Genomic DNA, 27,817 nt, shown 5'->3' on the forward strand with positions numbered 1-27,817 from the left:
AGTGGCCAGGACCTGGGCAATGTGAGCGCCACTGAAAATCAGCTCGCATGCCGCCTTCGGCACCCATGCCATAGGTTGCCTACTCCTGGTCTATGTGCACTAAAAAGTAGTATAGTCACAATAATATGCTAGAATTAAAAAAATGGTCACTGACTGGCTCAACAATGGAGGTCGCCACATCAAAGAGAATCAACGGCTCTGAGTTGGCTGGATCTTCACAGACAGTTTCAAGCTGATTTTTTTTTTTTTTTTTTTTAACAAAGGTGAAAACATTGGGGAGGAAAAGAAAAAAAATCTATTTTTATTAACAGTTCAATAGCTTCAGTTTTCACCATCATCAAAATCTACCAGGAATTTCAGATTTATGTTGGGATGCATGAGACAAATGTTTCAAGAACCTAAATATCCAACCATAGCGGCCTAGCTGCAATGTACTACAGGCCCAGATTCCAGACTGGCTTTTCCCCACCTTCTGAGTCAAGGAAACAAAGATCAGAGGAAGAGGCTAAGGGCCTGAAGCAAAGCCCATTGAAGTGAATGGAAACACTTCCGTTGATTTCAATGGACTTTGGGTCAGGTGCTGTTTCAAGGAGGGGCTTAAAGCGACTGCTGGCAGTTTCATCGACCTCATGAGAAATCTTCTGTCTTGTCTCTCAAGCTATTTGTTGCAAGGAAGTATGCACTGGTGTCAGGGCCGGTGCAAGGATGTTTCACACCCTAGGTGAAACTTTCACCTTGAGCCTTCCCCTGTCCCCAAGCCCCCGCCCTGAGACGCGCCCCCAACAGCAGCTCGCCCCCTCCGCCCTGAGGCGTCACCCCCGTGGAAGCTCCCCACCCTCCGCCCTGAGGTGCCCCTCCGCCCCAGCTCACCCCTGCTCCGCCTCCACCCTGAGCACACCGTCACTGCTTCACTTCTCCCGCCTCCCAGGCTTGCGGCGCCTAAGCTGATTGGTGCCGCAAGCCTGGGAGGCGGGAGAAGTGAAGCACCTTACCCCTGCCCCGCCTCCTCCCAGAGCACGCCATCACTGCTTCACTTCTCCCACCTCCCAGGCTTGCAGCGCCAATCAGCGCCATCCTTACTTGCTGCAGGCGACCCTCCCCGTGCTCCCCTGCCCCAGCTCCCTCAGACTAAATGCCGGCGGCGACCGGGGCGGCCGAAAATCCCACTGCCGCAGTCGCTGCCGAAGAAAATGCTGCCCCCCAAATCCTAGTGCCCTAGGCGACTGCCTAGGTCACCTAAATGGTTGCACCGGTCCTGACTGGTGTGTGTGTGGAGGAGAGGGGGCAGAAAGTATGTAAGAGGAAAACATAGGAGACTAGAATGAAAGCGCCAAGGATCTCAGAATACTAAAAGGAGAGAAAATATGGGCATATAGTACTTAATGTTAACAAGGAAAACGAACTGATACTTTACAAAACATACCAGAATGGTTAATTGATATTTCAAGATTATTAAAAATCTCTACTTTTGAAAAAGCCTATTATCCACATGACCCATCTCTTGTCATAACCCTCTTCATACCTAAATCCAAGAAATCATTTCTGTTGTACTGTATTTCAGCAATTACAAATAAGGATGCTCTTTAAACTACCTGAATTTATGATGGATGGAAAGGGAAGAAGACAAGAACACCACATGTAATTGATTGCATTGGTAAAAAATATGTTCAGTTGCTTGTGATCACATGTATGAACTCTATTTCCTGAATAGCTGAGCCACAAATTAAATTATGAAAGTGAATCACTGCACTCCCAGGAGACAAAGCTGAATTACTCCTTTTCTGAATCATATTTACACAGTATATTATTTTTCAAAATAAAAAATCAGTTAGGAAAAAATCTGAACACTTCAGACAAGATCATTTCGGGTTGGTTTTGAGGCAAGGTTTCACAAGTCATTAATCATGGATAATTGGGCACATCTAAGCTCAGAGAGCACTGGCTACACCAGCTCAGCACAAATACTGTAAATCCCAGATCGGGAGGAGAAGATATAGACCAGAAGAAAAGAGTTGACTCTGTTGACTGTCAAATAGTCTAATCAAGTGCACTATGGTCAGGTGACATTATCCTATCTCACCCAATGGCTATACCTCCATACATTCAATTTTTTTTTAAACGAACTAGTTAATAGAGAAAAAGTGTTTCTTGGGATGTTTCCAGGGAGCACTGGACACCCTCACACCAGACGACTGAGGAAGAGAGAAGCAGAATACTCAGCTCCTCGTGAATGTGGGCCCTAGCTACCAAACAAACAGCTCATATGTTGGAAGAGTGGTGCTTTTTGGTGGTTGTGGGGAGCAGGATGTTTTACAGGGCAAGACAGAGCCTGGTGAGTTACAGGCAGAGTGATCAAAAGCTTAACTTGAAAATTAAATTAAAAATTAATTTACAATATGGCATTTTGAAAGTCTTCAGCTGTGTCCCCCACTGCTAACAATTGTCCAGTGGAGGATTTCATCTCACCACTAGATAACAGATATTTTATTACTACTATTCTACTCCTAGTATTACTGCTGTGATGCTGGCAGACCCAGTCAGATCAGGGCCCAGGCCAATAGACTTATGTGTTAGTATTGATCAAAATGAGTGTAAATGTAACAGTGTATTCAGGTGTTTGAACTTCATGAAAATTAGCGGCATGTTACTTGTATTGTTTTCATTCATTTGTTCTTGTTATAATGTAATAGCAAACATTTACATTGTGTACACTCTATAACTAAATAGCCCAACAAAGAAATCTTGTGAAATGCCAATGAAGGATTTAAACAGAAAATCTTAATTTCAAAGCAAGTGGCCATTATGTATGATCATTCCTCTCTGCCATGTACATTGGTCAAACTAGACAGTCTCTACACAAATCACAACATTCAAAAACCAGTAGGAGAACACTTCAACCTCTCTGGTCACTCAGTAACAGACTTAAAGGTGGCAATTTTGCAACAGAAAAGCTTCAAAAACAGACTCCAACGAGAAACTGCTGAACTTGAATTAATATGCAAACTAGATACCATCAATTTAGGCTTGAATAGAGACTGGGAATGGCTGAGCCATTACACACATTGAATCTCTTTCCCCATGTTAAGTATCCTCACACCTTCTTGTCAAACTGTCTGAAATGGGCCATCTTGATTAACTCTACAGAAGTTTTTTCTCTTAATTAATTCACCTCTTAGAATTGGTATGGCAATTCCCATCTTTTCATGTTCTCTGCATGTGTATATATATCTCCTTACTATATGTTCCATTCTATGTATCCGATGAAGTGGGCTGTAGCCCACGAAAGCTTATGCTCAAATAAATATGTTAGTCTCTAAGGTGCCACAAGTACTCCTGTTCTTCGTGTGGGTAGAGACACTGTCAGCTTGCTTTTGGAGCGAAGAAACTACAAACATGGACTCATGGAAAGATCCTTCCTCTCTGGACTGTTTGGACTTTTACAGGGATGTGTATCAGATGCAAAGCAGAGATCCCCAGAGACAATCTGGGTAACCTGAAAAGACTTTTGGGAGACTGGCAGTTTATTACATCACCGCCACCATTTGGAATTACAAACAGTGACTCACCTGTTATATTTTACCTGCTTTTACCTCTCAATAACTCATTTCCTTTTCTTAGCTAATAAACCTACAGTTAGTTTATTATAGAATTGACTGCCAGCATTGCCTTTGGTGTAAGCTCTTGAGTACCAATTGATCTGGGGTAGCTGGCTGATCACTTGGGATTGACAGCAACTTGATGTGGTGTGATTTTTTGGTTTAAGTGACCATTTTATCACAAAGTCCAGACAGTGACTACATAGTAGAGTGATTCAGGAGTTCACATTTGTTACTGGCTTGGTGAAATCTAGTTATAGAACATACCACCAGGTTAGGGTATCTCATCTGCCCTGTTTTCTGACAGTCTGCCCTGAGGTAGGCACTCAGGGTTGTGAGTCACTGCAGACAGCAAGACAACTACTACTGCTTCTACTATAGTAGGAATTATTAAAAACATGCGATTTCATTGTACAGCAAATCTACTTCTTATAGGTTTACTCCTTTATTATGTAAACATTCAAATCCACAAACATAAATGTCACTTTCTGTGCATCAGCTTAATTGGCTTATGGAATTTTATTGGGTCAGGTTATTAGGATAATATTTTTAATATTAGGAAATTTAAGAAGACTGTGAAAGCAGAAACCCTGAACCTTCTGAAGTATAAAATGAATTTCTGTTTATGTCGCAGCATTTACACTAGCAGGGAGCAAATTTCATCACCACTCCATGGAAATACAAGAAGTTGCTTTGGACATCTGGGTAATAATCTGTGAAGCTAATAACTTAAAAAATAATAATCTCACAGAAATGAAGGTGGATCCTGTAATCAAAGAATTATATGAGCTAGAGCTTCTTGTGTGTGTGTGTGTGTCTCTCTGTGTGTGTGTGAGAGAGAGAAATAAAATGCGGCAGCTGGAAGATATAGGGACAAACGGGATCTGCCCACTGACAAAACTGGTGCATCAGAACGGCCCAATCGTCAGTCTAGTCTTGTAGCCTGCCTCCTACTGAAACAAGCATCACAGTAATACATAATATGCCTAATTGTGCAATGCTCTGTTGTGAAAGGAAGCTTCTCCTGACCCCAGCTGCTGACTAGCTTTATACCCTGAAGCATAAGGGCTGATAACTTTCCTCTTGTTATTCTAGCTAGTTTAATTGCAGTATTGCCTATCATAGAAATCTAATCTTTTCTTTTTATGTGGACACTTACTAAGCTATTTGTCCCAGTAAATGAATGCAGCAGCATGATGATAATGATCCTGGATGATAAAAGTACTGTAGAGTAAGGCCTCATCCAAAGCTCACTGAAGTCAGTGCAAAGACTCCCATTGACTTCAGTGGGACTGGATGAAGCATTACGTCCTCCTAGAAATATAATAGGCCTCCTTAGGGTGACCAGATGTCCAGTTTTTAACGGGACAGTCCTGTTTTTTGGGACTTTTTCTTGTATAGGCACCTGTCATGGTATAATTCCCCACTCTGAACCTTAGTGTCCAAAAGATGGGGTACCAGCATGAATTCCTCTAAGCTCAATTACCAGCTTAGTACTTGTAGCGCTGCCACCAACCAGGCATTGGAATTCGCTGTTGTACACTCTGGTCCCCTAAAACTTGCCGGGAAACCCCAAGACCAGATCCCTGGATTTAAACAAGGAAAGTACAACACTTTTCCCTACCCGTTACCACATCTCGCCAGGCTTCCGCCTCCCTGAGTTCCCCTGGAAGTATCACTGTGATTCAAACTCTGTCCATTAAAAGAGGGAAATGGAAACGGATTACAAAAATATATAGAAAGAGGGAGGGAATGCACCTTCCCCACTTTCTCTTTCCCTCCTAGTCGTCATCCCTTGAGGAAAGAAAAGTAATTCCTAACACAAAGAGAAATTAACTCTCTCTCCCCCTTCCCTCCTTTCTCCCCACCAAGTCCCTGGTGAATCCGACCCAGTCCCCTGGGGTTCACCAGAATATTGGAGAGAAACCTGGTTGCACATCTGGTCACTCTCAGAACCCAGAGAGAACAACAACCAAAAACTAACAGCACACACAAAAACTTCCCTCCGTCAAGATTTGAAAGTATCCTGTCCCCTGATTGGTCTTCTGATCAGGTGACAGCCAGGCTGACTGAACTTGTTAACCCTTTACAGTCAAAAGAGATATAGAGTACTTCTGTTCTATTAACTTTTACTATCTGTTTATGACAGCATCTATTATCCCCCACCACCTGTCCTGTTTTTTCACAGTTGCTATCTGGTCACTATGCCTAATGTCACTATAAGCACCCAGTATGCTCTGAATAAAGTGTGTGCATATTAAACACAGTCCAAACTTACAATAAAACAAACAGCAGAAAGGGGGTAAGTTAACCATAAAGGCACAAACTTTTTCCTCAAGTTTGGCTGTTTTGCTAAGGTTTTTCCTTTCATGACCTCCCCTGTCCCAGCCTCCACTTCCCTCTGCCTCAGAAGGGGACACTCAAATTCCTCTTATATCCTGTCTGGAATTAAAGACATCCATCTGCTAGCAGAAGCCAGCAGTAGTTACATCTTCATATAGGGTTCTAGCACCTGAGTTCAGGGGGAGTTTAGCATAATTCAGCATTCCTGTGCAGTGCCTCGGAAAGTGACACCCTGTCGCTCACAGTTATTATATACATTTTGAAAAAAAAATTGCAAGATCATTTGCACCTTCAAAAAGCACTATAAAAACATTAATCCTCAACAACCCTGTGTGGCACGGAAGCAGTAGTATCCTCAGATTATAAACACGGAGACTAAGGGCATGTCTACACTGGCAGAGTTACAGCGCCGGCAGTTACAGCGCCACTCAGAGAGCACTGAAGGGAAATGGCTGTTGTGTGTTCACGCTGTTAGCTGACTGCACAATAGCGGCACCTGCAGCAGTATTTGGAGCGGTGCACTCTGGGGGCAGCTATCCCACAGAGCGTATCTTCTTCTTCTGCTGCTAAGAGTTGTGGAAAGGCGGAGGGGGTTGCGGGGCATCCTGGGTCCTGTCCCAATGCCCTGTGATGCACTGTTTGGCATCCCAGCAATCCCTGTGCTTCCGTCTGCATTTGGAACCATCTGCGCGCTCTGCCTCTTTGTTTTGCAGGAATGGATCCCGCACTGTTGACCAATATGCTGCTCGCTCTCACTAACATGTCCTGAGTGGCAGTGGAGTTATTCCTTAAACTACAAAGGCAAGAGGAGTGCAACACTGATCTAGCCATGTGTAGTAGCTACGTCACGAGATTGTTTGTGGCATTCACGGAGGTGCTGATCGGAGTGGAATGCTGCTTTGGGGGTTGGGAAACAACCACTTAGTGGTGAGATCACATCGTCATGCACATCTGGGATGATGAGCGGTGGCTGCAGAACTTTTGGATGAGGAAAGCCACATTCGTGGGACTGTGTGATGAGCTTGCCCCAGCCCTGCGGCGCAAAGGCACAAGAATGAGAGCTGTCCTGCTGTTGGAGCAATGCATGGCGATTGCACTGTGGAAGCTGGCTACTCCAGATTGCTACCGATTGGTCACTAACCAGTTCGGAGTGGGAAAGTCGACTGTTGGACTCATGTTGACAGAAGTGTGCAGTGCCATTAATTGCATCCTGCTCCAAAAGACCATGACTCTGGGCAACATGTGTGACATTGTGGATGGCTTTGCACAAATGGGCTTCTGTAACTGTGAAGGGGTGATTCCAATTCTGGCACCAGACTACCTCGCCACCGAGTACATTAATCGGAAGTGGGATTTCTCTATGGTTCCCCAGGCACTATTGGATCACCATGGGCATTTCACAGACATTAACGCAGGCTGGTCCGGAAAGGTGCATGACGCACACATCTTTTGGAACACTGACCTGTTCAGGAAGCTGAACTTCCCGGACCAGAAGACCACCATAGGGGAAGTCAAAATGCCCATTATGTTCGTGGGAGACCCTGCCTACCCCTTAATGCCGTGGCTTATGAAGCCATATATGGGGCACATTGATAGCAGGAAGGAGCGGTTCAACAAGAGGCTGAGCAAGTGCAGAATGAGTGTTGAGTGCACTTTTGGCCATTTAAAAGCCTGCTGGAGCTGCCTACATGGGAGGTTGGACCTGGCCAATGACAATATTCATGTGCTATACACTCCATAATATTTGTGATGGGAAGGGTGAAAGCTTCACTCACAGCTGGACCACTGAGGCTCAGTGCCTGGAGGCTGAATTTGAACAGCCAGAGACCAGGGTTATTAGATGGGCACAGCGTGGGGCCATAAGGATCAGGGATACCTTGAGGCAGCAATTTGAAAGCCACTAATATTTGTTGCTATGCTCGGGAGTGCAGTGCTTGTAATGCTAGGAGGTGATTGGGATTGGTGCAGATGATGAACTAAGAAGGTTTAAGAAAACTGCCTGTTGCTTTGAAGGGCTCTGTTTGCTTTCAGTTAATGGAATAAAGATTGCTTTCAAACCAACACAATTCTTTTATTAAAAAACAACAACCGGAGGAGAGAGACAAACAAAAAATACACATCAGCACTGTGAGGGATGGGGGAAGGGAGGGTCCCAGGAGGAAGTGGGGTCCCGAGACGGTTAAAGATTTATGTCCAAGTATCATATGCAACCTTGTCCTTTGGAGTACAGTGCAGCTGGTACTGTACTTTAGCAGGGCTAAACTGCAGAGGGATGGGTGTTGAGTGCAGTGGGTACTGGGAGTCTGCAGTGCTGGACTGTGACGGGGTAGGAGTGGAATGCCGCGGGTACAGACTGGAGACAGGAGGTTGATAAGAGTGTGTTGGTGGTGTCTGGGGGGGCGCATGGGAAAGAGTTTTACGACAGCAGCTGCAGGCCAGGTTGGGCACAGAGCTGCTCTGTTTGCAGTGCTAGTAGCACTTGGAGCTGTCCACTTGGCACTCCATAACATTTAAGAACCGCTTCGTGGCTTCGTTCTGGCACACCACGTTCTCCTTTCGGTCCCTATTTTTGCTATCTTGCCACTCCTTCAATTCTTGTTTTTCGGCCGTGGAGTGCATCATGGCATCACGCAGAAAGTCTTCTTTAGTTCTTCCTGGCCACTTTCTAATTCTGCGTGGCTGGTCAGCTGGCAATAACAAAGAGGGAGGCTGGGCTCCCAAGGTGATATCCGTGAAGCCAAAATGCAACATTTTACAGAAGTGGTATTGTTTGCAACACACTGACCAATGATTCAGTGATTTAAAACACAGCCACTGTTCACATACCTGTCACTACCTGGCTGACCCCAGACAAGCACACGTGAGCCACAAGACCGCCAAAATGGTGAGTAATCGCAGGGGCTGGGGAAATCAGTGTCCCAGGACTGTACTGTACACTGGGCATGTGGCTCTTGGGGAGAGCCAGCACTGAAAGGGGGGGGGGGGTGTCTGATAATCATTCCTGTCCCCACATTTTCCACAGGCTGTGTTCATTATGGACGATATCTCGCTGCTGCAGGTGAGCAGAGAATCAAAGGAGGGTCTTCTCCAAGACTGCGGCTTCTGCCCTGGCCCTTATGTGGCTCACCAGTGACGGCAGAGTGGTGTGGGAAAGTTACCTTTAATGGGCAAGAAACAAAGCAGCTCTGCCAAAGAATCTACGGCAGCAGATTACCCAGTATCTCCATAAGAGTTTCCTGGAGATCTGAGGCAGATTCCCGTGAAGTGAGGGAATCAATCAACACCCTGTTCTGCTGCTCAGATTAGGCATGTGGTGGTACGCGCATCACACAGACACAAGCCTGCTTTCTACAACCCCTCCACCCCCAACAACTTGCTTCAGTGATTCCCAAAATCAAAGCCACTAACCAGGGGCCTCCTCTCTTGTTTGTGCTTCGCCAAGATCCGACAGCTGTGACTGGCTACCTCCTCCAGAGTGGAGAAGAGCTCCTGGCTGCATGCACCTTTGACATCTGAGTCATCCTCTGCCTCTGGGTCTTCTCCCCCTCCACATCCTCGTCCAAGATTTCCTCCTCCTGGCTCGGTCTACTCTCAGCTGGGTCACGAGCCACCAAAGTATCCACAGGGGCCTTTGCTGTGGTGGGGGGGTCACCGCTGAGTATTGTGTCCAGCTCTTTGTAGAACTGGCAGCTCGTGGGCACAACACCAGAATGACCATTTGCCTCCCATGCCTTGTGGTAGACGTTCCGCAGCTCCTTCACTATAACCCTGCAGTGTGTCCTGGTCATGGCCCCTTTCTGTCATGCATCATGAAATCTGTCTGTAGGTATCATAATTCCTATGGCTGGAGCATAGCTGGGACTGAATAGCCTCCTCTCCCAAACGCTGATGAGGTCCAGCAGCTCGGCATTGCTCCAAGCAGGGGATCGCCTCATGTATGAAGCAGGTGGGTCACTGGAAAGATGTGCGGAGACCACTGCACGTGTCACTGAGCAAACAGGAAGGGGACTTTCAAAATTCCCATGGAATTTAAGGGGTGGGGTTCACAGTTTGTCACCTGAGGGCAGGGCAGTAGAGTTCAAACCAATGACCAGAGAGGCAAGAACAGGCACTGTGGGACATGTCCCAGAGGCCAGTCACAGCGTTGTAATTAACCAGAGTGCCTACACTGGCACCACGGTGCTGTACCCCCGGCGCAGAAAGCTGTACGCCTCTCACCAGGGTGGTTTTTTTTTTTTGTTTGTTTGTTTTTCCAATACAGTGCTGCAACTGTGCAGTTTCTGCGCACTAAGGGACTTGGTAGTGTGTACACCTTGAGAGTTACAGCACAGAAAGCTGCTTTACTGTGCAGAAACTTGCCAGTGTAGACAAGGTATGAGGTACAAGAAGTTGAACTGCCTGAGGGCACGTAGGAATTAAGTGGCAGGACCAGAAAAAGAGCTCAGAAGTTCCTAACTCCAGCTGCTGTGCTTATTTCTTTTGGCCACACTGTTTCATCTCTCATCTGAGCAAAACCAGAGATGGTAGGAGCAAAGAACAATCACACACACACACAGTTGGTCACAAAAATTATAATTGTCTAGATAAATCTATAAAGATCAATCAGGAAAAATCATATATAATACTTTAGTAAATAAAAGCAAAGACAAAAATACTCTATGGCAAAGAAAATTTTAAATAAGAACATAAGAATGGCCGTACTGGGTCAGACCAAAGGTCCATCCAGCCCACTATCCTGTCTACCTACAGTGGCCAATGCCAGGTGCCCAAGAGGGAGTAACCTAACAGGTAATGATCAAGTGATCTCTCTCCTAGCATCCATCTCCACCCTCTGACAAACACAGGCCAGGGACACCATTCCTTACCCATTCTGGCTAATGGCCATGAATGGACTTAACCACCAAGAATTTATCCAGTTCTCTTATAAATCCTATTATAGTCCTAGCCTTCACAACCTCCTTAAGCAAGGAGTTCCACAAGTTGACTGTGCGCTGTGTGAAGAAGAACTTCCCTTTATTTGTTTTAAACCTGCTGCCCATTAATTTCATTTGGTGGCCTTAGTTCTTATATTATGGGAACAAGTAAATAACTTTTTCCTTATTCACTTTCTCCACACCACTCATGATTTTATATACATCTATCATATCCCCCCTTAGTCTCCTCTTTTGCAAGCTGAAAAGTCCTAGCCTGTTTAATCTCTCCTCATATCGGACCTGTTCCAAACCCCTAATCATTTCAGTTGCCCTTCTCTGAACCTTTTCTCATGCCAGTATATCTTTTTTGAGATGAGGAGAGCACATCTGTACGCAGTATTCAAGATGTGGGCATACCATGGATTTATATAGGAGCGATAAGATATTAATGTATTGAGCTGATACAATATTGATATGCAGTTAATATTTTATTAAACTCTGGTAGTGGAGCTGCATGTATATGATCAAGTATGTGTTTTCAGCATGACTTCTGCTTAAGCTGCAAATTAATAAACATATATGCTAGTAAGTCAAACTGTCAAGGGACTGATTAGTTTTCCATCACTAGAACACAGTGAAAAAGTCCTAGTGAAGTATTGGCCTGTGGCAGAATCTGGCACCCCACTGTTAATCAACCTCACAGCATGTGAACATATTAATAGGACCAGAAATCTGTGCTTCAGTAAAAGACCTGCCTGCACTTCTAAAATAAAAGCACCATTTTCAAAAGCCAATAGTAGTGCTATTCTGAATCAAGCTGATGTACCCAGAACATTGCCCTGTGAGCAGAAAGGGCACTGGTAAGATCATACATAAATAGTCCCACGAAATCAACATGATGGTCACACCATGAAAGTGAGAATAAAACTCAGCAATATTATGAAACATTGTCTATTGCCTGGTGGTGACACTGCACAATTGCATTTGACAAGAGAAGAGCTGTATTTCAACCATGGAGTTTTCCCTATAACAAGTGGGAGAATGGAGTGATTGGAGAACAGCCTTACACCAGCACTGGGGCTGAGCTGGTAGAATGTACTATTAGTCTTTAATTTGGATGCAGAGTTTGAAGAGGCTTCCACACCAGCAATGCATGCCAATCTTCAGAGGCCTAACAATTCTGAGCCATAGCCCTGTCCACAAATTGTCACTTGATTCACTACCCTAACAAGCTAAGACCTTCAAATGGCACAGTTTACAAACTCTGAATTGACATATCCAGGTGCAATGGGTTGGCAACGACCATGAGGCAGGTAAGGTTATTCCAGGTTTTAGGCCTTTAACCCTCTCAAGTTTACAAATGTCATGAGACCCACTTACTTTTCTAAAGTCCCTCTGACTGAACTATTGTCCCCTTAACTCAGTTATTTGTCCTGTACTTATATTGATATAAAACACCATTCTCTTTTTAGGCGGTCCATCAGGCCAGGATTAGTCCAAGGCTAGGTCCTGAACCTAGGGAGGTGCCAGGGTCATTCACAAGTTAGATGTGCTGATCCACTACTGGTACCTAGGTAGACTGTGGCATTATGACCGGCGGCAGAGGCAGATAGCATGGGCTGAGGTGCAGTGGCCCACTACCTCACAGCCAACTGGGTAGTGATATCTCCACTGCTGGCACTAGGCAGGACTATGTATGAAATATATTTCACAGGGAAGCCAGAAGGAACTAGGGACCGAGATTTTTGGAAGCACTCAGTACCCAGCAGCTCCCATTGCTCTCTTGTTCTCCATGGGAGCTGCTGAGTGCTGAGAAATTTTGAATCGTTGCTTGCTTCATTTAGATACCTGAATAGGGGTTGAGAGTTTTTAAAAATCTGTCCACTGGAGTGGAAAAGGGGAGAGCATCAATTAGCCTCTGTTCCAGGTCACACCAGAGGCCAAAAAGTTAACCAGGGGAAGGAGGAATGAAGATGCAGCAGGCAGCGCATTCTTACTTAGACCTGTAGACTCAAACTCTTGCTACATATTGCACCAAATCTGGGGTAACAAGCAGTCACCAGAGATGTGGGGGAGGGAGGGCAAGGCCAGAACAGCTGAGAAAGGTACATTGTATTCCCTTTCAACGGGATTTCTGGGGACAAGAGAGGACTTGGGGCTCTGAAAAAGGAAAAACACATCTTTGAGGAGTGTGCTGATAAGGCGACAAGAATCTGGAAGGAGATCCTGACAAGAATGAAGTTTGTCCCTGACAAAGCCCAACATTTTGGCCAATCCAATCCCCAACAGCATTAAGATGCCTCAGTCTATCTGATTCCTCTGATCAAATACCTTCCACAGTAGCACAGATCTTCTTTCCCATTGTTTGCTCCAACCTGAGCAAGGCAGGGGTTTGACAGGAAAAGAATATTCAACTTTCTCCCAGCATTTGACCCACAGACTCCCAAATTGTCTGTCATAGCACAGAGTTCTTAGGAGGAGGATGTAGACTCTGCCACTCATGCACACCTGTTGAAAGGAGGCCAGTCTACCCTCTACAGTCACTGAATGAATTGCTGAGAGAGGAATAGTAAGATGGAAAAAAGGAAAGCTTAAAAACAGATAGCCCACTTGAAAATTCCACAGATATGTATGATGTATTAATTGCTAGGTGGTCTACTAATGTAAATTCCTTAACATAACTGTAGTCCTCGGGTAATTTTCTTACCTCCGTTCGATTAAAGTCCCTTGTCTGTTGACTGACTGGCAATGACTCAGAATAAGAATCCAATAACGCGCAGTCACGTTTAGGCTTAAGGGAAGCTGGAAGGAAAGCAAAGATACATGTCTTTTTTTGATAATACGTATATTTTACATGTATTAGATTATTATTTTTCCTCCCCACCTCTTCATACTGCAATTGATCTGGATAACAAGATGATAAGTACTGTATAGAGATGCATTTTCTCTTGTATTATTTTTAAGTAACAACATGTTGTGAAGTACAAGTCTATTATATTGTAGAAACAATTGGGTGGGACTGAGGACAGATTTTGATACTATTCAGCCACCCGAAAACAACTATGACTGAAGTTCTATTTGTGTCTCTCCTTCATGGGATCTCGAGTCAATATAGTAGGCGTAACAGATTACAGACTGGAGTGCTAGAACTATAAAAGCTATTGACAGGCCTGCAACTTCCTGTTCGTGTTATCTAGAAATGGAAAATGTATTAGAACCAACACTATGCAATATAACTAAATGTCAGTGAAAAGCATGAAGACTAATCACAACACTTGCTTCAGTCTGTACCATCTTTAATAGTTTTCAATCAGGTAAGTACTGGGAGCAGGAGAAACAACCCTGTAATTTGTTAAGCTAATATTTGCAACACCCATGTTTTTGTTCTATATACATGGACCCTTCTGCTAACATTTCTCAGGGATTAGTCCCTCTAAATCATTAAGCATCTTGGTAGCTAGGAAACCTATTTTTCTTAAGATTAATATGTTGAGTAGCAGAATAACCAATTCACAAGTCCAGTTTCTAGTTTCTGATTAGCATCTGGTCCCTCCAAACAAACTAAGCTTTTACAAATCTGTATTAATTTAAAACACAGTTAGGTTACTAGACAGGGCAATCAGCTTTAGGGTTTTTTATTTTAATTCAAGAAAAGCTTTCAAAGCAAAACACTGTGGGTCAAGTTCTTAAGAGTTTCCCCAGCACAGAATTTAGCCCTGAACTTGTAGTTCATAAAACCAGCCATGTAAGTAGCAAAATCAATTCATCTTTAAATGCTTCGTTTGAAAGTCACTTTTTTATTTTAAATGTTAACATTTTGATTAAATGCAAAAAATTCTGCTTGAGCCTTATGAATAAAGGACTCAGTCTACCTCATACTGGACTTAATACAACAGGCTAATGAGAAGTGCTATCAAATAGTCTTACGTTTCTAAATGGCCAAGCAAAACCTTGATTTCATAGACATTAAACTATGGTACAGGACTTCTCCCATAAAAAATGTTTCATACCAAGTTGTCATAAATTCTAGTGTTGTACTTGGAAGTGAGTATAAAAAGAGTTCACTACATACATGGGGAAGCACACCATACTACTTTATTTATATGCATATTCCAAAAATTGTTGGTTCAGAAGCCTGTACTGTATGTGATTCACTGTGCAAGGGTTTTTTTCAAATACATACTTCTCCTTTCAAAAACTCCATCTTTATTCGTGAATCTTGTCTAAGCAGAGCTGTAAGTATTAGCTAAATGTTAAATCCCTCAACTACTCTGCCAAAATCACTACTAGAATTAATGGCTAGCCCTTGAAAAGCTTTGCTGCTTAAAAGAAACAAAAACAGAGCTCATTTAGGAAGATAGAAGGCTACAGTGCAAACGGGAGCTCAGAACAAAAGCTAGGTGCAAATAAGAGGAAAAAATATATGGGAAAAAAAATCTCCCAGACAACTTTCTGCCCTACTTTTTAAAACATAATGTTTGGAGTTACGTGAGTGGGCCTACATGGCAGATGGCTACAGAGGCATGCTGATTTCAGTTATTATTAATTGTATGTATTATAGTACTGCCTGGAAGCTAGTACCACATTGTTCTAAACACTATACAAATATGTAATAATGGGGCAGTCCCTGCCTCAAAGAGTTTACAATCTAAATATAAGACTACAGACATCAGGTGGCTACAACAAGCAGATAAGAAAGAACAAGGACATAGTGAGACACCATCGGCCAGGACAGTATGCAGCCATTATCATCTGCCTTTGTTTCTCCTCATGTATTTTTTTTAATTAAAATTAAGATATTAGAAGTACCAAACTGACATAATCAAAACTGATGTCCTCTATCAACAGATCAGATATTAAATGGACAGCAATAATGCAAGCTTCCCCGCACCATCCTGCCAACGTGCCTCAACTCTGACCTGGAGGAAACACTTCAAAGGATGGAGGAACACAGACACTCACTATCTGTGCTCATTCAGTCCTTGCTCTGTGCTCAAACTGCCAGTAAATGCTGCTAACTAATGCAGACTGCGGTGATGACTTCTCTTTTTAATATTGGTACCTGTCTTCTAGCCAGGAATGAGACAGAGACAACCAAACTCACCTTATGTAGGTCACCGGACTACTCTCAGGCCAGGTCTACACCACAGACCTACAGCGGTATAATCACCCCTCTAAGCAACATAGTTATACCGACCTAACTGCTGACATAGCTACCACTATGCAGGAAGGTGGATTAACTACGCCGACAGGAGACACTCTCCTGTCAGCATAGGAGTGTCTTCACTAAAGTGCTACAGTGGAAAGGTGCAGCTGAAGACAAACCCTCGGTCACTAGAAGCACAAACTAGATTCTAGCTGGTCACTTAGACATGTCAGATGTTGCATTCCAGTATCGTCTTCCTGAGCTATCCATTCCCAGTTGTCCCTTCTAGAGAAGTCCCAAACAATGTAATATGGACAAAACCATTAGTCTCCACTGAAATTTTCTAAAACTCTATACTTGTACAGAAAATTGTACTAATTCTAGAGGATTTTGTTTTTTTTTAATTATCCTATCTCTTGTAAGGGTGTGTAATTGCCTATTAAATTCTATGAGACGGCTTAAAAAGCCCAGAGAAAGGTTTTTATTATCTATTAAAAACTACAGTATTTTTTGGTAAGTTTTTTTTTTTTTTAAATATTAGTTAGCAGGATGACAAACATTCTGCAATAGCTAGAAACAAATCTGTTTGCAATTTAGCCTTTTGTTCTCAAATTTGCAGTGGAAATGCCTTTAGTTAATAAAAGCATGGTGGATATTTATAAACAGCTGGATGCAATTCAAGTATTTGGTTTTAATTCAAGACATTAGGGGGAGGGCAAGAGAAAACCTGAAGACATGGAGATGAGGAAGGCTAGCTTAGACAACACACAACCTGCTTCATGCCAAGTGAGAGGTTCGTAGCGTGATCAGAGAAATGCCCTATTACTACTACTAATTCTTTCTACTACAGTAGCACCCAGAGGCCATAATCATGACAGGCTCAAGGTTCTACAGTGAAAGGCACTGCACAGAAAGACAAGAGCCCTGTCTCGACCATCTTACAGTCTAATTTAAAATGAGACTAGACGTGAGCATAACAAACAGGAAGGAGGTCCTGAGGGAGGGAAGATGGAGGTGATAGTGACAAGGACACACAATTATGCAAACTAATAGTGTGAACATCTTGAAGGTTGATGTTTCATAAATAGTTTATACCCTTGGATATGAAGATGGTGGACTGTAGAGAACAGGAATCTGACAGAAATTACTTCAGTGAATTAATACATGGGGAACATTTAATTTTTTAACTACAACTTGATTTGTTCTTTTCCTCTCCCTTTAAAGTACCAGCAAATTTAATGGAAATTTTATTAGCTCTCATATATTATCTCTTAGCACTGTAACTATTATCAGCAATTAATCCTCTTCACCCTAGAAACCTGTGCACATTTTTTAATTGAAGGGTATGCACTTCAGTGTTAATATGTAATGAAAATTGACAACACATGTCAATCTCTCTCAAATGCACCTCAGTTATGAGGTACATCGCACATTGTAGACTCATTTATCCCCATCCCACACAAACTGGTGAAATCTCACTGTTAATTGTAAAATATTAACAGTAGGAATGGCAGATCAGGAAAATGAGTTACAGAAAAAAAGTGAGCTCTGCTAAAATCAGTAATCCTATACAGCATTCAAGATAAGCTGTAAAGCAGATATTGTTTCAAATATGCCTCCAAGAGTCATTAGAGCAAGACAACACATAAGCTAAAAGTCACCTACTTCATATGTAAAGGCTTGTGACATCCAAATTTGCCACAGATAACCATCTCCCACTCCTGGCTATGCCTCATGTTAGTAGAATCTAGACAGTAGAATTTTAGTAGACACTAGTATTTCAATCGAGCATGGAGACAGCCTGTAGGGAACAGAGACTTTGGAGGGGCAGGGGTCCCCTCAAGTTCCCTCCAGACCCCATTTCGGATCCTCATACTGTCTTTCTCTCCCCACAGCATATGTCTAAGGGGTTCTTGGAGCAAACAAACAAAAAATGAAAAGTCCTCTCCCCTCTCTCTTCCCTTAATGGGGGAGAGGAGAGCATAGAAAATTGAAAAGCAGCAAGGGTGACCTGGAACTTAGGCAGCCTTCCTGGGTCAGCCCTTAGAACTTAATCTACACAAGGCCCACCTCCAGCCCCTCCTCATGGGGTGTATTGCTCTGAGGCTGGACCGTGCAGCTTCAGGAGAGGGGAGGCTTATTGCTTTCTCCCTCTGGGCAGGCCTGTCTCAGCTGTCTGGGATGGGGCAACCTTCTCCCTGTTCATGTCCCCTGCTCTCTTTCCTGTGGCAGGTTTTCCCTTTTGAACATCCTCACCCCGCTCCAAGCCTTGCAGGGGTTCCTCGTTGGTGCTGACCAGGCCCAGAGGAGCTTATTAGTCCCCTCTTTGTCAGTGTGCAGGTGTGCTCCTTCACAGAGATGTGCTGCCGCTGCTGCTTTATTTATTTATTTTTTTTAAGTAATTTTTTTTGGTTCTTCTTTAGCTTTCTCCCTCTAAGCATAACTAAAAATCAATGTTTTATCAAGCTACATTGAGAGGTACTACTCAGCTTCTAGCTAAATCTTTGTCTCTCACTAAAAAAGGCTGTTCTGGATGAATGAGGAGTTTCTGAAATGGTACAGGACTATCACAGCCTCACCTGGTTGAAGGTAATCAGGCAGTAAGGTCTCCGGCAGCGTATCTGGCAATGGATAACCATTCTTCCTAGCAACAATGAGGTGAAATGCAGCACAGAATTCTGGCAGCGTCAGCGCTCCATCACAGTCCACATCGCTCAGCTCCCTGTGAACATGGTATTCACACATGTCCTGAACCATTGCAGGAATGAAACACACACACACACAGTATATTCTTTATGTAAAAAGATAACAATTCCCAAATGGGCTTTTTTTTTAAAATACTGTTTATTTTTTTAAATATTTCCCTTTGAGAAGTGGAACAATCTGACTTTCCAATACTAAAATGATTTTATATGGGGGAAAAAGTGCTTTCTCTTTATGCCACATCATGCAATATTTTCTATCTGGTATTTCAAAAACTGAAATTTGTCTAGAAATTACATTTGAATACCCAAATTCAATCTCTCTTTCCGAAATGGTGTTGACAACTGTTCGGTTGGTCTATGCTAGCACTTAAACCCTATTCAGTACTCTTTCAGGCAGACCCATAAATGCAAACAGTTTTCAGAAAGTGTTTAATTACTAAGTGTAGACTGCCCTTATGAGCTGCACAGCTGGATTAACTAATGCTGGTGGCAGTTTGGACTGTTAGTGTTAAACTGCCCGTTAGCACTGCTGCCTGTTTAGTTTTACTTTAACCATGAAACAATAGCAGAGGATTTCAGAAGCACATGAACACAGATTCCGAGACTATACCTTCTGGAAAATATTAGAATTCATTTAGTATTAATGGCTAAAAGGGAGCAATAGTTACTTCATCACTGACTGAAAGTGAAGGGGCAATGTTTCAAGCAGTCAAGGTTACAGTGAAGATTGAAATGCTCCTCAATTTTAGCAAAGGAGTTTTTGCCTGATAAGTTATATCATGCAAGATTTCAAATTGCTCCTAGAAAGGCAGATTTTCTTTTCTAAATGCTACACAGAGCACAATTAACATATGTAACATAAATAAAATGTTTTTAGTTATCATAGTGGGTTAAGCAGTTTTTCTTAAATAATCTTTAAATTAAATTCCAGTGCTCATTTTTCCCCAGAGAATGTTTCTTTAGCCTTTTTTTCCCCCTCATGATTCACAACTAGCTTTGAAACTATTCTAGGCAAATTCTCTGAACCAAACAGATGTTTGGGCTCTTGCAAGCTTTTCTTAAAATCTATCTCCATAAAAGTAGATAGCTATAGTGAAATAAAAGTTCCCTTTATCAGCATTTCTGGTGAATGTTTAGAACAGATTGTTCCTCGTATCAAGATAGGACGACGATACAAGAACCATTATGTTTATGGAAATATAATAAGATCTTTATAAATTGTATTGTATACAAGTGCCATCTGCAATGGTCTGTGAACAAACTCATTAAAAACAAGAGTGCTGGCTCATTAATAAAAGCACTGGTGAATTATGCAGATGTACTTATTAAAAATTAGTTATTAATTAGGCCTCATCTGACAAATCACAGCCAGAAACATAAAGCTAACTGAACACATCTAAAATATTCCAAATGTGTTTTTCTTCTAAACCATTTCATGAAATATGTCTTTTCACTGAGCTAATGATGTTTCTTATAATATTCTTAAGAACGGCTATCATTTATATTGCTATTCAAATATCTGCAGTCCTGTTGAGTAAAAGAGTAGCTCTAAAAAGATAACAAGCATGCCAGGAAGATCAACATGCACCCCGCTGCTTGGACCTGAAAGTGATTTTGATGATAAGAGCAATAATTATAATTACTCTAAAGACACTTTTTTAATCTAAGAACTCTTGAGCTAAAATGTCTTTTAAAACAAGCATCCATATTCTGGGTTACACTACAGTACTCACCATATGTGAGAAAGTTCTGGGATGGGAAGCTTGGATTTTGTGAAGAAATTCTTAGCCACAGAACCTGTCAAGAACAGTGAAACAAGCATTTGATAGGTTTCAGAGGGGTAGCCATATTGGTCTGTATCAGCAAAAACAATGAGGAATCCTTGTGGCACCTTAGAGACTAACAAATTTATCTGGGCTTATGCCCAAATAAATTTGTTAGTCTCTAAGGTGCCACAAGGATTGCTAGGCATTTGATATTCATCTTCCAATCTGATTTTGCTTGTTTTTCTATAAAGCTGCAACAACATCAGCAGCTTGTTATTTCACAATCAACAGACACTCTGATTGCTTGGCCACTTGTCTCTTGGTGAGTCACTGACATGGCACAGGTCAAGCAGAGGGGTTGACCTCATTTCTCTACTTCTTCTCTCCACGTGGGAAAAATATTAATGGATGAAAACATGCCTCAATATTACTATTATCATCATTAGTGTGCCATTATGACTACAAAGAAAGGAAAACGGAGATAAATGGCTTCCTTTCCAGAGATAAGGATGCTTCTAATCACATGCCAAGTATGTGGCAGCAAATGGCACTGCACCGTCTATGCTACTCCCACAGTGACTTCCTCTGCTTTCAGGCCTGCTGTGGCCCTACCATCATGAAAGAAAAACTAAAGCAAGGATGGCCAACCTGTGGCTCCGGAGCCGCATGCGGCTCTTCAGAGATTAATATGCAGCTCCTTGCATAGGCACTGACTCTGGGGCTGGAGTTACAGATGCCAACTTTCTAATAGGCTGGGGGTGCTCACTGCTCAACCCCCTGCTCTGCCCCAGGCCCTGCCCCCATTCCACCCCTTCCCCCAAGGCCCCTGCCCCCAACCCTGCCATGCCCTCATTCCTCCTCTTCCCCCACCGAGCCTCCTGCACATGAGAAACAGCTGATTGCAGCAGGCAGGAGGTGCTGGAGGGCTGCTGATGTATTACTGTGACTCTTTGGCAATGTACATTGGTTAATTCTGGCTCCTTCTCCGGCTCAGGGTGGCCACCCCTGAACTTAGAAGAACCAACTAAGCATCCTGCTACAGTCTTCACTACCAGTTGTGAACATCCTCTGTAGCCCTCCCATAATAAGCAATCTGATTTCCTTCCCAGCCAACCAACTCCTGCTTAGCCCTCTGCAGTGATAAGAAGCTCACTACACATCCAGCTGCCAAACACTGTCTCAGGCAAATAGGCTACAGGGGTGGCAAAAGACTGCACCTTTGCCCATTTTACTTCACCTAAGCCTGCAAAACGTAAGGCCAACCCCGTCAGAGCCATTATATACAGCTCTATAATCCTACCTCCCACTGCAGTTAATAGTAACTCTGGATGTGCATGAAATGCAATGTCTGGCCCTATGAGGCTCTCTCTCGGAATAGATAGAGCAAACATCTTGCATATTCTAAAGACTGCACTGTGTTATAAACAAAGTTTACTATATGCAGCTTCACTGGAAATCCACTATGTGCTGAACTTCCATTTTCTTTTCCCTCCTGCTAGGAAGAACTGTTGGAGAAGATTTAACCAAGGGGAAAAAACTGATGAAGTGCTAATTTCTGCCAAGATCATGCAATTATTTTAAAACTTTTGTCTGAGGTCAGAATTCCTGAAACCCAAAGTGTTGGATTTCACTAATATAACCTCAGCGGACATAGTCAAAATGCCTGTAGTTAAAATCTGTGGCTTTTCCTTGCCAGACTAACTCTCAGTACCTAGAATAATTCCTCTCACAAGATGTCTGGTCAGAGTGAAAATCTGATTTTTAAGATCAGTTACAATACTGTTACCATGTGTGTGCTAGGCAGGGTTTACATTTAACTGCTTAAGGGCCAACAACTCAATCCTACAGAGTGCTGAGCATCCTGAAATGATCCTGTAGAACAGTTAAACAGATAATTAACTTTAAGCACCTAAACAGTCCCATTGACTTTAATAGGAAAGTAGTTAAGTACATGCTTGTGTTTTTATGGATCAGGCCAGAGCTTGGCACTTTGCAGGACTGAGCCCCAAATGCCTGTCATAGAATATCAGGAGGTCATCTAGTCCAACCCCCTGTTCAAAGCAGGACCAATCCCCAACTAAATCATCCCAGAAATCTGTCTTCAGATTCAAACCATTTATTTTAAAGTGTGTTTCTATTTTGAAAAATTAGTATGTGAAACTCACACATTCTTCCTCAAAAGATCTACTCCCAGCGTGTGTTTAGAATCATATCTATTCATTTTAGTGACAAATATTCATTTCTTTTATTTTTTTATTCCTTTTAGCCCTGCAGTCACCACAGCTGAGAGAAATAGCTGGACTCTAGTCCTCTTTGTGAAACATCAAAAGATTTTCTTTTTGTTGATAAATTCCAATCAATGACACTTGTATAAACTCTCTGAAGACAATGGGGTTGCAAAGTTGTAAGTGAGGACAGCATTTGGCCTGCAGAACATTTATTTCTGATGACGACACACAAGAAAGAATTAACCCAGCTTGGCTCTCAGATCCCAGATTGAGTTTGCAGGGATGGCAGTTAAGAAAAAATATTTTACCTGTTAAGAGAGAGCATGTGGTATTAAAATATACATTTAACCTGTACCCCATTTTGGAGTCATCTTTAACAGTAGAACCACGCTTTAAATAATAAAATAATTCTTCAAAGAAACTATTTGTTACCCACTGTATTATTTTAATGCTTTAATTCAGTGGGTCACAGGAAGGTGGTAGATGGGTTGCAGGCCTAGGGCTGTAGACCGTGGGGAAGAGAAAGAGGATTTGGAGGGCGAGGTATTTGAGTATGTGACGTTGTGACCTGGTGCGCCAGGGTTAGGGTTGCGGTGTTGGGTGCTGGATGCAAGTAGTTGCTGCCCCCTCAGTGGGGCAAGGAGGAGGCAGCAGAGGAGGACGATGACACTGGTCTATATTTTTGGGCGTCCCCATGAATTTGAATCTTGGGTGGGTAGCAAAAAAGAGACAAAATGCAGTGGGTAGGTTGGTAACTTTTTTAGAAGTTGTTACTTAAAAAAAAATTTTTTTAAATCAACCTTGTCTGGGTCACAAACCTGATCTAAAGATAATTCAAGAAGCTTTCCCTTATCTACTGTACTTTGCTTTAATTTTCAGGTCTTTCATCCTGGTTGTTTTGCTGCACATACATATTAGTAAATGTTACCTGAAATGAGAGAGTTCAGATCAGGCTGTAGGGATTTGAACTGGTTGATGTAATATTCTCGCTGTTCCTCAGTTATCCTCCAGGGGTCATCCGGGTAATTACTGCTCTCTTGTGGCTCAGTTTCTACTGAAAGAAACTTCAAAAAAAAGGCAAAAAGTCACTTACAAAAGTGCGGGGAAAGCAGCACACACAGACATTTTAAGAAGTCAGGGTCAGTCTGCGCATCTAGCAGGCCCTTTTTTAAAGAAACGGGAGAAGAAAGGCCCAAGCCAATTAATACCTGTTACAGTTAGGGCTTATTATAAATGCCCATTTGCTCAGAGAAATACAGTAACTCCTCACTTAAAGTCGTCCCTCTTAATGTTGTTACGTTGCTGATCAATGAGGGAACATACTCATTTAAAGCTGTGCAATGCTCCACTCTTACGCTGTTTGGCTGCCTGCTTTCTCCACAGCTGGCAGCCTCCCTACGTCTTTTTTTTACTTTTTTAAAGGTTGATTTGTATAAGGTTGTGTGTGTTTGTTTGTTTGCATAGAAGGGGATGTCAATGTTGTGAGCTTCACTCTTATGGTGGAAAGAAGCAAACATTTAAAATGCTTTGACCTGCATGACAAATATTTCAGTGACAGAATGTAGGAAAGAATAAGCTATATGCTCCAGCAAAATTTAAGACCACTCCTCTGGCTAGGCTGTCAACGTGCTCAAACTCAAATATGTGACTTTGTTTTTTAAAATGTGTTGAAAGATCCCCAAAACAGGAAATATCACAAAGTAGTACTTTGTGATAGTTTAAAATTATGTGAGATTTATTGGTTTAAACTACATGATGTTTTAGATACATGATGTTTCATGGGAAACAGTGTAAGTTCTTCCCAAGTGTACAAAAAAAAAAAAATCATCGATTTAAAAAAAAAAAATCAAATTCCTGAGGTTATATTATTTCAAGCCACAGTCTACAATTCAACAAACATTATTTTAAAACTGTTTAATATTAATGAGACTATAGTTTAGAACAGCTTAAAAACCTAGATCACTCTTCCACAGAGGAAAGTTTGTAAAAATTCATGGAGAAGTTTTGCTCTGTGGTAGACAGACAAGGGGAACAAAAAACATGACTGGTGATTAAAAAACAACAACCCTAATAGTCATGGGGCTTTATTCTCATTTGTACTAAGACCCTTTTAGAAAGTGCTGATGTGTAAACGTGTTATTCATACCCACTCTGAAGCACCTTTACACTCCAGAGCAGTGTAACAAGGCCTTAGGGCTTGGCTATACTGGAGAGTTACAGCGCTGGTGGTGGCTTTACAGCACTGTAACTTACTCCCCGTCCACACTGGCAAGGCACATACAGTGCTGTATCTCCCTGGCTACAGCGCTGGCTGTACTCCACCTCGGCCTGGGGAATAATGACTATAGCACTGCTCTTGCAGCGCTGGGGTGCCAGTGTAAACAGTGATTAATCTTATTACGCTGTAACTGACCTCCGGAACATTCCCATAATCCTTTTTAAGTAAAGATAACACTCTTTGTTTTGTTGTGATCCCTCTCTTTGTTTTGCTGTGAACTCAGGACTCCCGGAGCTGCTTATGGTTGGTGCTGTGTATCTTCAAGTCCTTAGAACTTGCAAGGCAGGGAGCTGACACAGTGTCAGCTCCAAAAATCCACTCTCTCTGTCTCCCCCATGCTGCCTGTCACACTCCACCCTACCCCCCTCTTTTGAAAAGCACGTTGCAGCCACTTGAACGCTGGGATAGCTGCCCATAATGCACCACTTCCAACACTGCTGCAAATGCTGCAAATGTGGCTACACTGCAGCGCTGGTAGCTGTCAGTGTGGCCACACTGCAGCGCTTTCCCTACACAGCTGTATGAAGACAGCTTTAACTCCCAGCACTGTACAGCTGCAAGTGTAGCCATACCCTTAGTGTAAATGAGAATCAGGCTCATAGTCTTATTCATGACACCAGCGGCAAACTTACTGCCTTGTTAATTCACAATGGCGTTGTCTACCTTAGGCTTTTTTTTTATTAAAATTATCCACCATTGATGCCATTGGTGAGGTGCTAGTATGGACAGGCTACTGGTAACATTTGAAATTTTAACCACCATGGCATCTAGATTTGCTCTTAGCAGGATTAGACAACTCAGTGGCTAAAAATGCCAGTGGTCAATCTGGTCTATACAAATTCTCGCTCAGTGGGTTCTACTAGTGAAGCTGCACAATTGGTTGCCACAGTGAGAAATCTGAAGAAATATATCTCATGTACATCTTAGGCAGCCAACAAGATAAACAGAGTGTGCAAAATCCAATTAAAAAATACTCAGAAGAAGCAGGACTCAAGTATGCAGTATCTTATCAGAAACATTTTTGTGGTCATGAAATTTTCATCAAAGTTGGACTCAAAATTTGGTACACTATTTAGATTCTTGAGAAGCTTGAAGTATTTTGGACTTCTGTCTGATACCCCAGAACTCAAGGAATCTGCATAGCCTAGCGTCATACAGACAATGCCACAGCCTCACAGCAACATTGTTTGCCAGTGCCAACATAAACCACTACAGTATTGGCAGCTCAAGAAGGATTTGACCTGCTTTTTTACAATAGTCACCAGTGCTGGCCTTTATTGGCATCGGTACTTCCATTAGTTCTTGTGCCACTGGGATGAATTTTCAGAAGAGGGGCATTATGTTTCTGGTCCTGTGTCAAGTTGATGCTCTTGATGGACCAGATGCTGGGGATCTTCTTTGTGAAATAAGAGGATAATTTCTTACAGCAAGATGTGCTGGGTTCTGAGGTTGAGCAAAGACACTTATGTTAACTAGCCAAGACCAGTGGACTCCGGGGTGGGCACCAGGCAAGGAGTATAAATGTGTTACTGCTATTTATTTTAGACTTTTGTTGTAGAGTCAATGGAACAGACTCAGTTGTCAGTCTCTCTCTACTGTTAATGCAGCATGTGTTTCTTTCTTGCCTGACTTACTGGTTCGGACATATTTGTGTACTTTGATAAACTAGGTATATTTTAGCCATTTATAGTGGTCTGTTGAGTATTAATACTCCCTGCAACAAAGGAGCATTTGGGAAAATGGAACTTCCATCTGACCCATCTCTTCGGAAGTTCCTCTTTACAAAACCCTAAAAGAAAGATGACAGAGTCATCTGAAAAATCACTGAAGAACTTAATGCTCCATCAAATCATACTCGTTAGTATAATTCCACAGCTGGCCCTAGCCATGTACCAAACATTTAGCCATAAATGGTCCTGCATATATCTCACTCTCTCACACATACTTTGTCAACACCCAGGACTTGTCCAATCAATGGGCCGCCACAACTTCCACTTCTTGAAAGATGAACTACAGAGCCAACCACTCATTTTAAATACCTGCTTGCTCCCCACTCTAGCTAGTTCAATACATCTGATCACCACCACAGTAATAACAAGTACATTGACCATCTAATCCTCTCTCAAAAATGACCATTTTATCAAAAAGCCATTTTGCTCTGAAGAAGAGTTTTGATTAAAAACATTTGACTAGATCTAGTAATTAATCTTCCTAAAGCTCTCTAAGATCCAACAGGGAAAGGCTTTAGAAAAATATCATAATCAAGGCCAATGACAGACTACAAAGTTATTTTACTTTGCTCCTACATGTTTGGTCTGAATTCTCCATACACACCAGGCAGGATTTCCTTATGGAGTGCTGCTTCCTTTTTTATGTTCTGCAGCAGCTGTGGAAAAAGGGTAATTGCTTTAAACTGAAGCAGAGCAAACATCCAAGGAAGGAGGCAGAAGAGGAAGAGAAGCTGATAGGTCAAAGGCCAATCCTGTCTGTCTTCATTAGTGTCTTTGATCCCCATAATGCTACATTCCACAATTCTCTCATGCATACTACTTTAGTTGAACAGCTATGTTATTTTGTGTAATTTCTACATAATCCTAGAAAAATCGTGGCAGTACTGAAACAATGAAAACTATTGACCTTATTCACACCAACTGATCAAGCAAACATAGTCCTAATTCTTCAAGGCAGTTTAAAATAGAATGTAAGTAGCAGAACAAATCAGAAATAGAATATTACAGGTCAACATACTCTGCTCCAGTTTAGAGTGCATTGTTTTCATAACTTCTGTCTGCAAACTATAGATATAGTTGGCAAGCTTTAAACAAAAGGAAGCATTCAAAAT

At 42.4% G+C, this 27,817-nt stretch overlaps 1 protein-coding gene across 21 annotated transcripts in view; it reads right to left on the minus strand.

Annotated features, from left to right (window-relative positions):
- REPS2 (RALBP1 associated Eps domain containing 2) overlaps positions 1-27,817 on the minus strand; it is a 155,864-nt gene that overhangs the window by 65,498 nt on the left and 62,549 nt on the right. For 12 of the 21 annotated variants that reach the window (XM_075060315.1, XM_075060239.1, XM_075060317.1 and 9 more), the window contains 5 exons: positions 23,626-23,761; positions 20,437-20,500; positions 18,578-18,720; positions 13,560-13,654; positions 155-232 (listed from right to left, as the gene is read on the minus strand). In XM_075060315.1, coding sequence (XP_074916416.1) covers positions 155-232; positions 13,560-13,654; positions 18,578-18,720; positions 20,437-20,500; positions 23,626-23,761 — 516 coding nt within the window. The remainder of the gene's footprint in view (positions 1-154; positions 233-13,559; positions 13,655-18,577; positions 18,721-20,436; positions 20,501-23,625; positions 23,762-27,817) is intronic. The other 9 variants (XM_075060304.1, XM_075060298.1, XM_075060250.1 and 6 more) reach the window with 1 other exon arrangement.

Source organism: Chelonoidis abingdonii, chromosome 1, assembly GCF_003597395.2.
Source record: "Chelonoidis abingdonii isolate Lonesome George chromosome 1, CheloAbing_2.0, whole genome shotgun sequence".
NCBI classification, from domain to species: domain Eukaryota; kingdom Metazoa; phylum Chordata; order Testudines; family Testudinidae; genus Chelonoidis; species Chelonoidis abingdonii.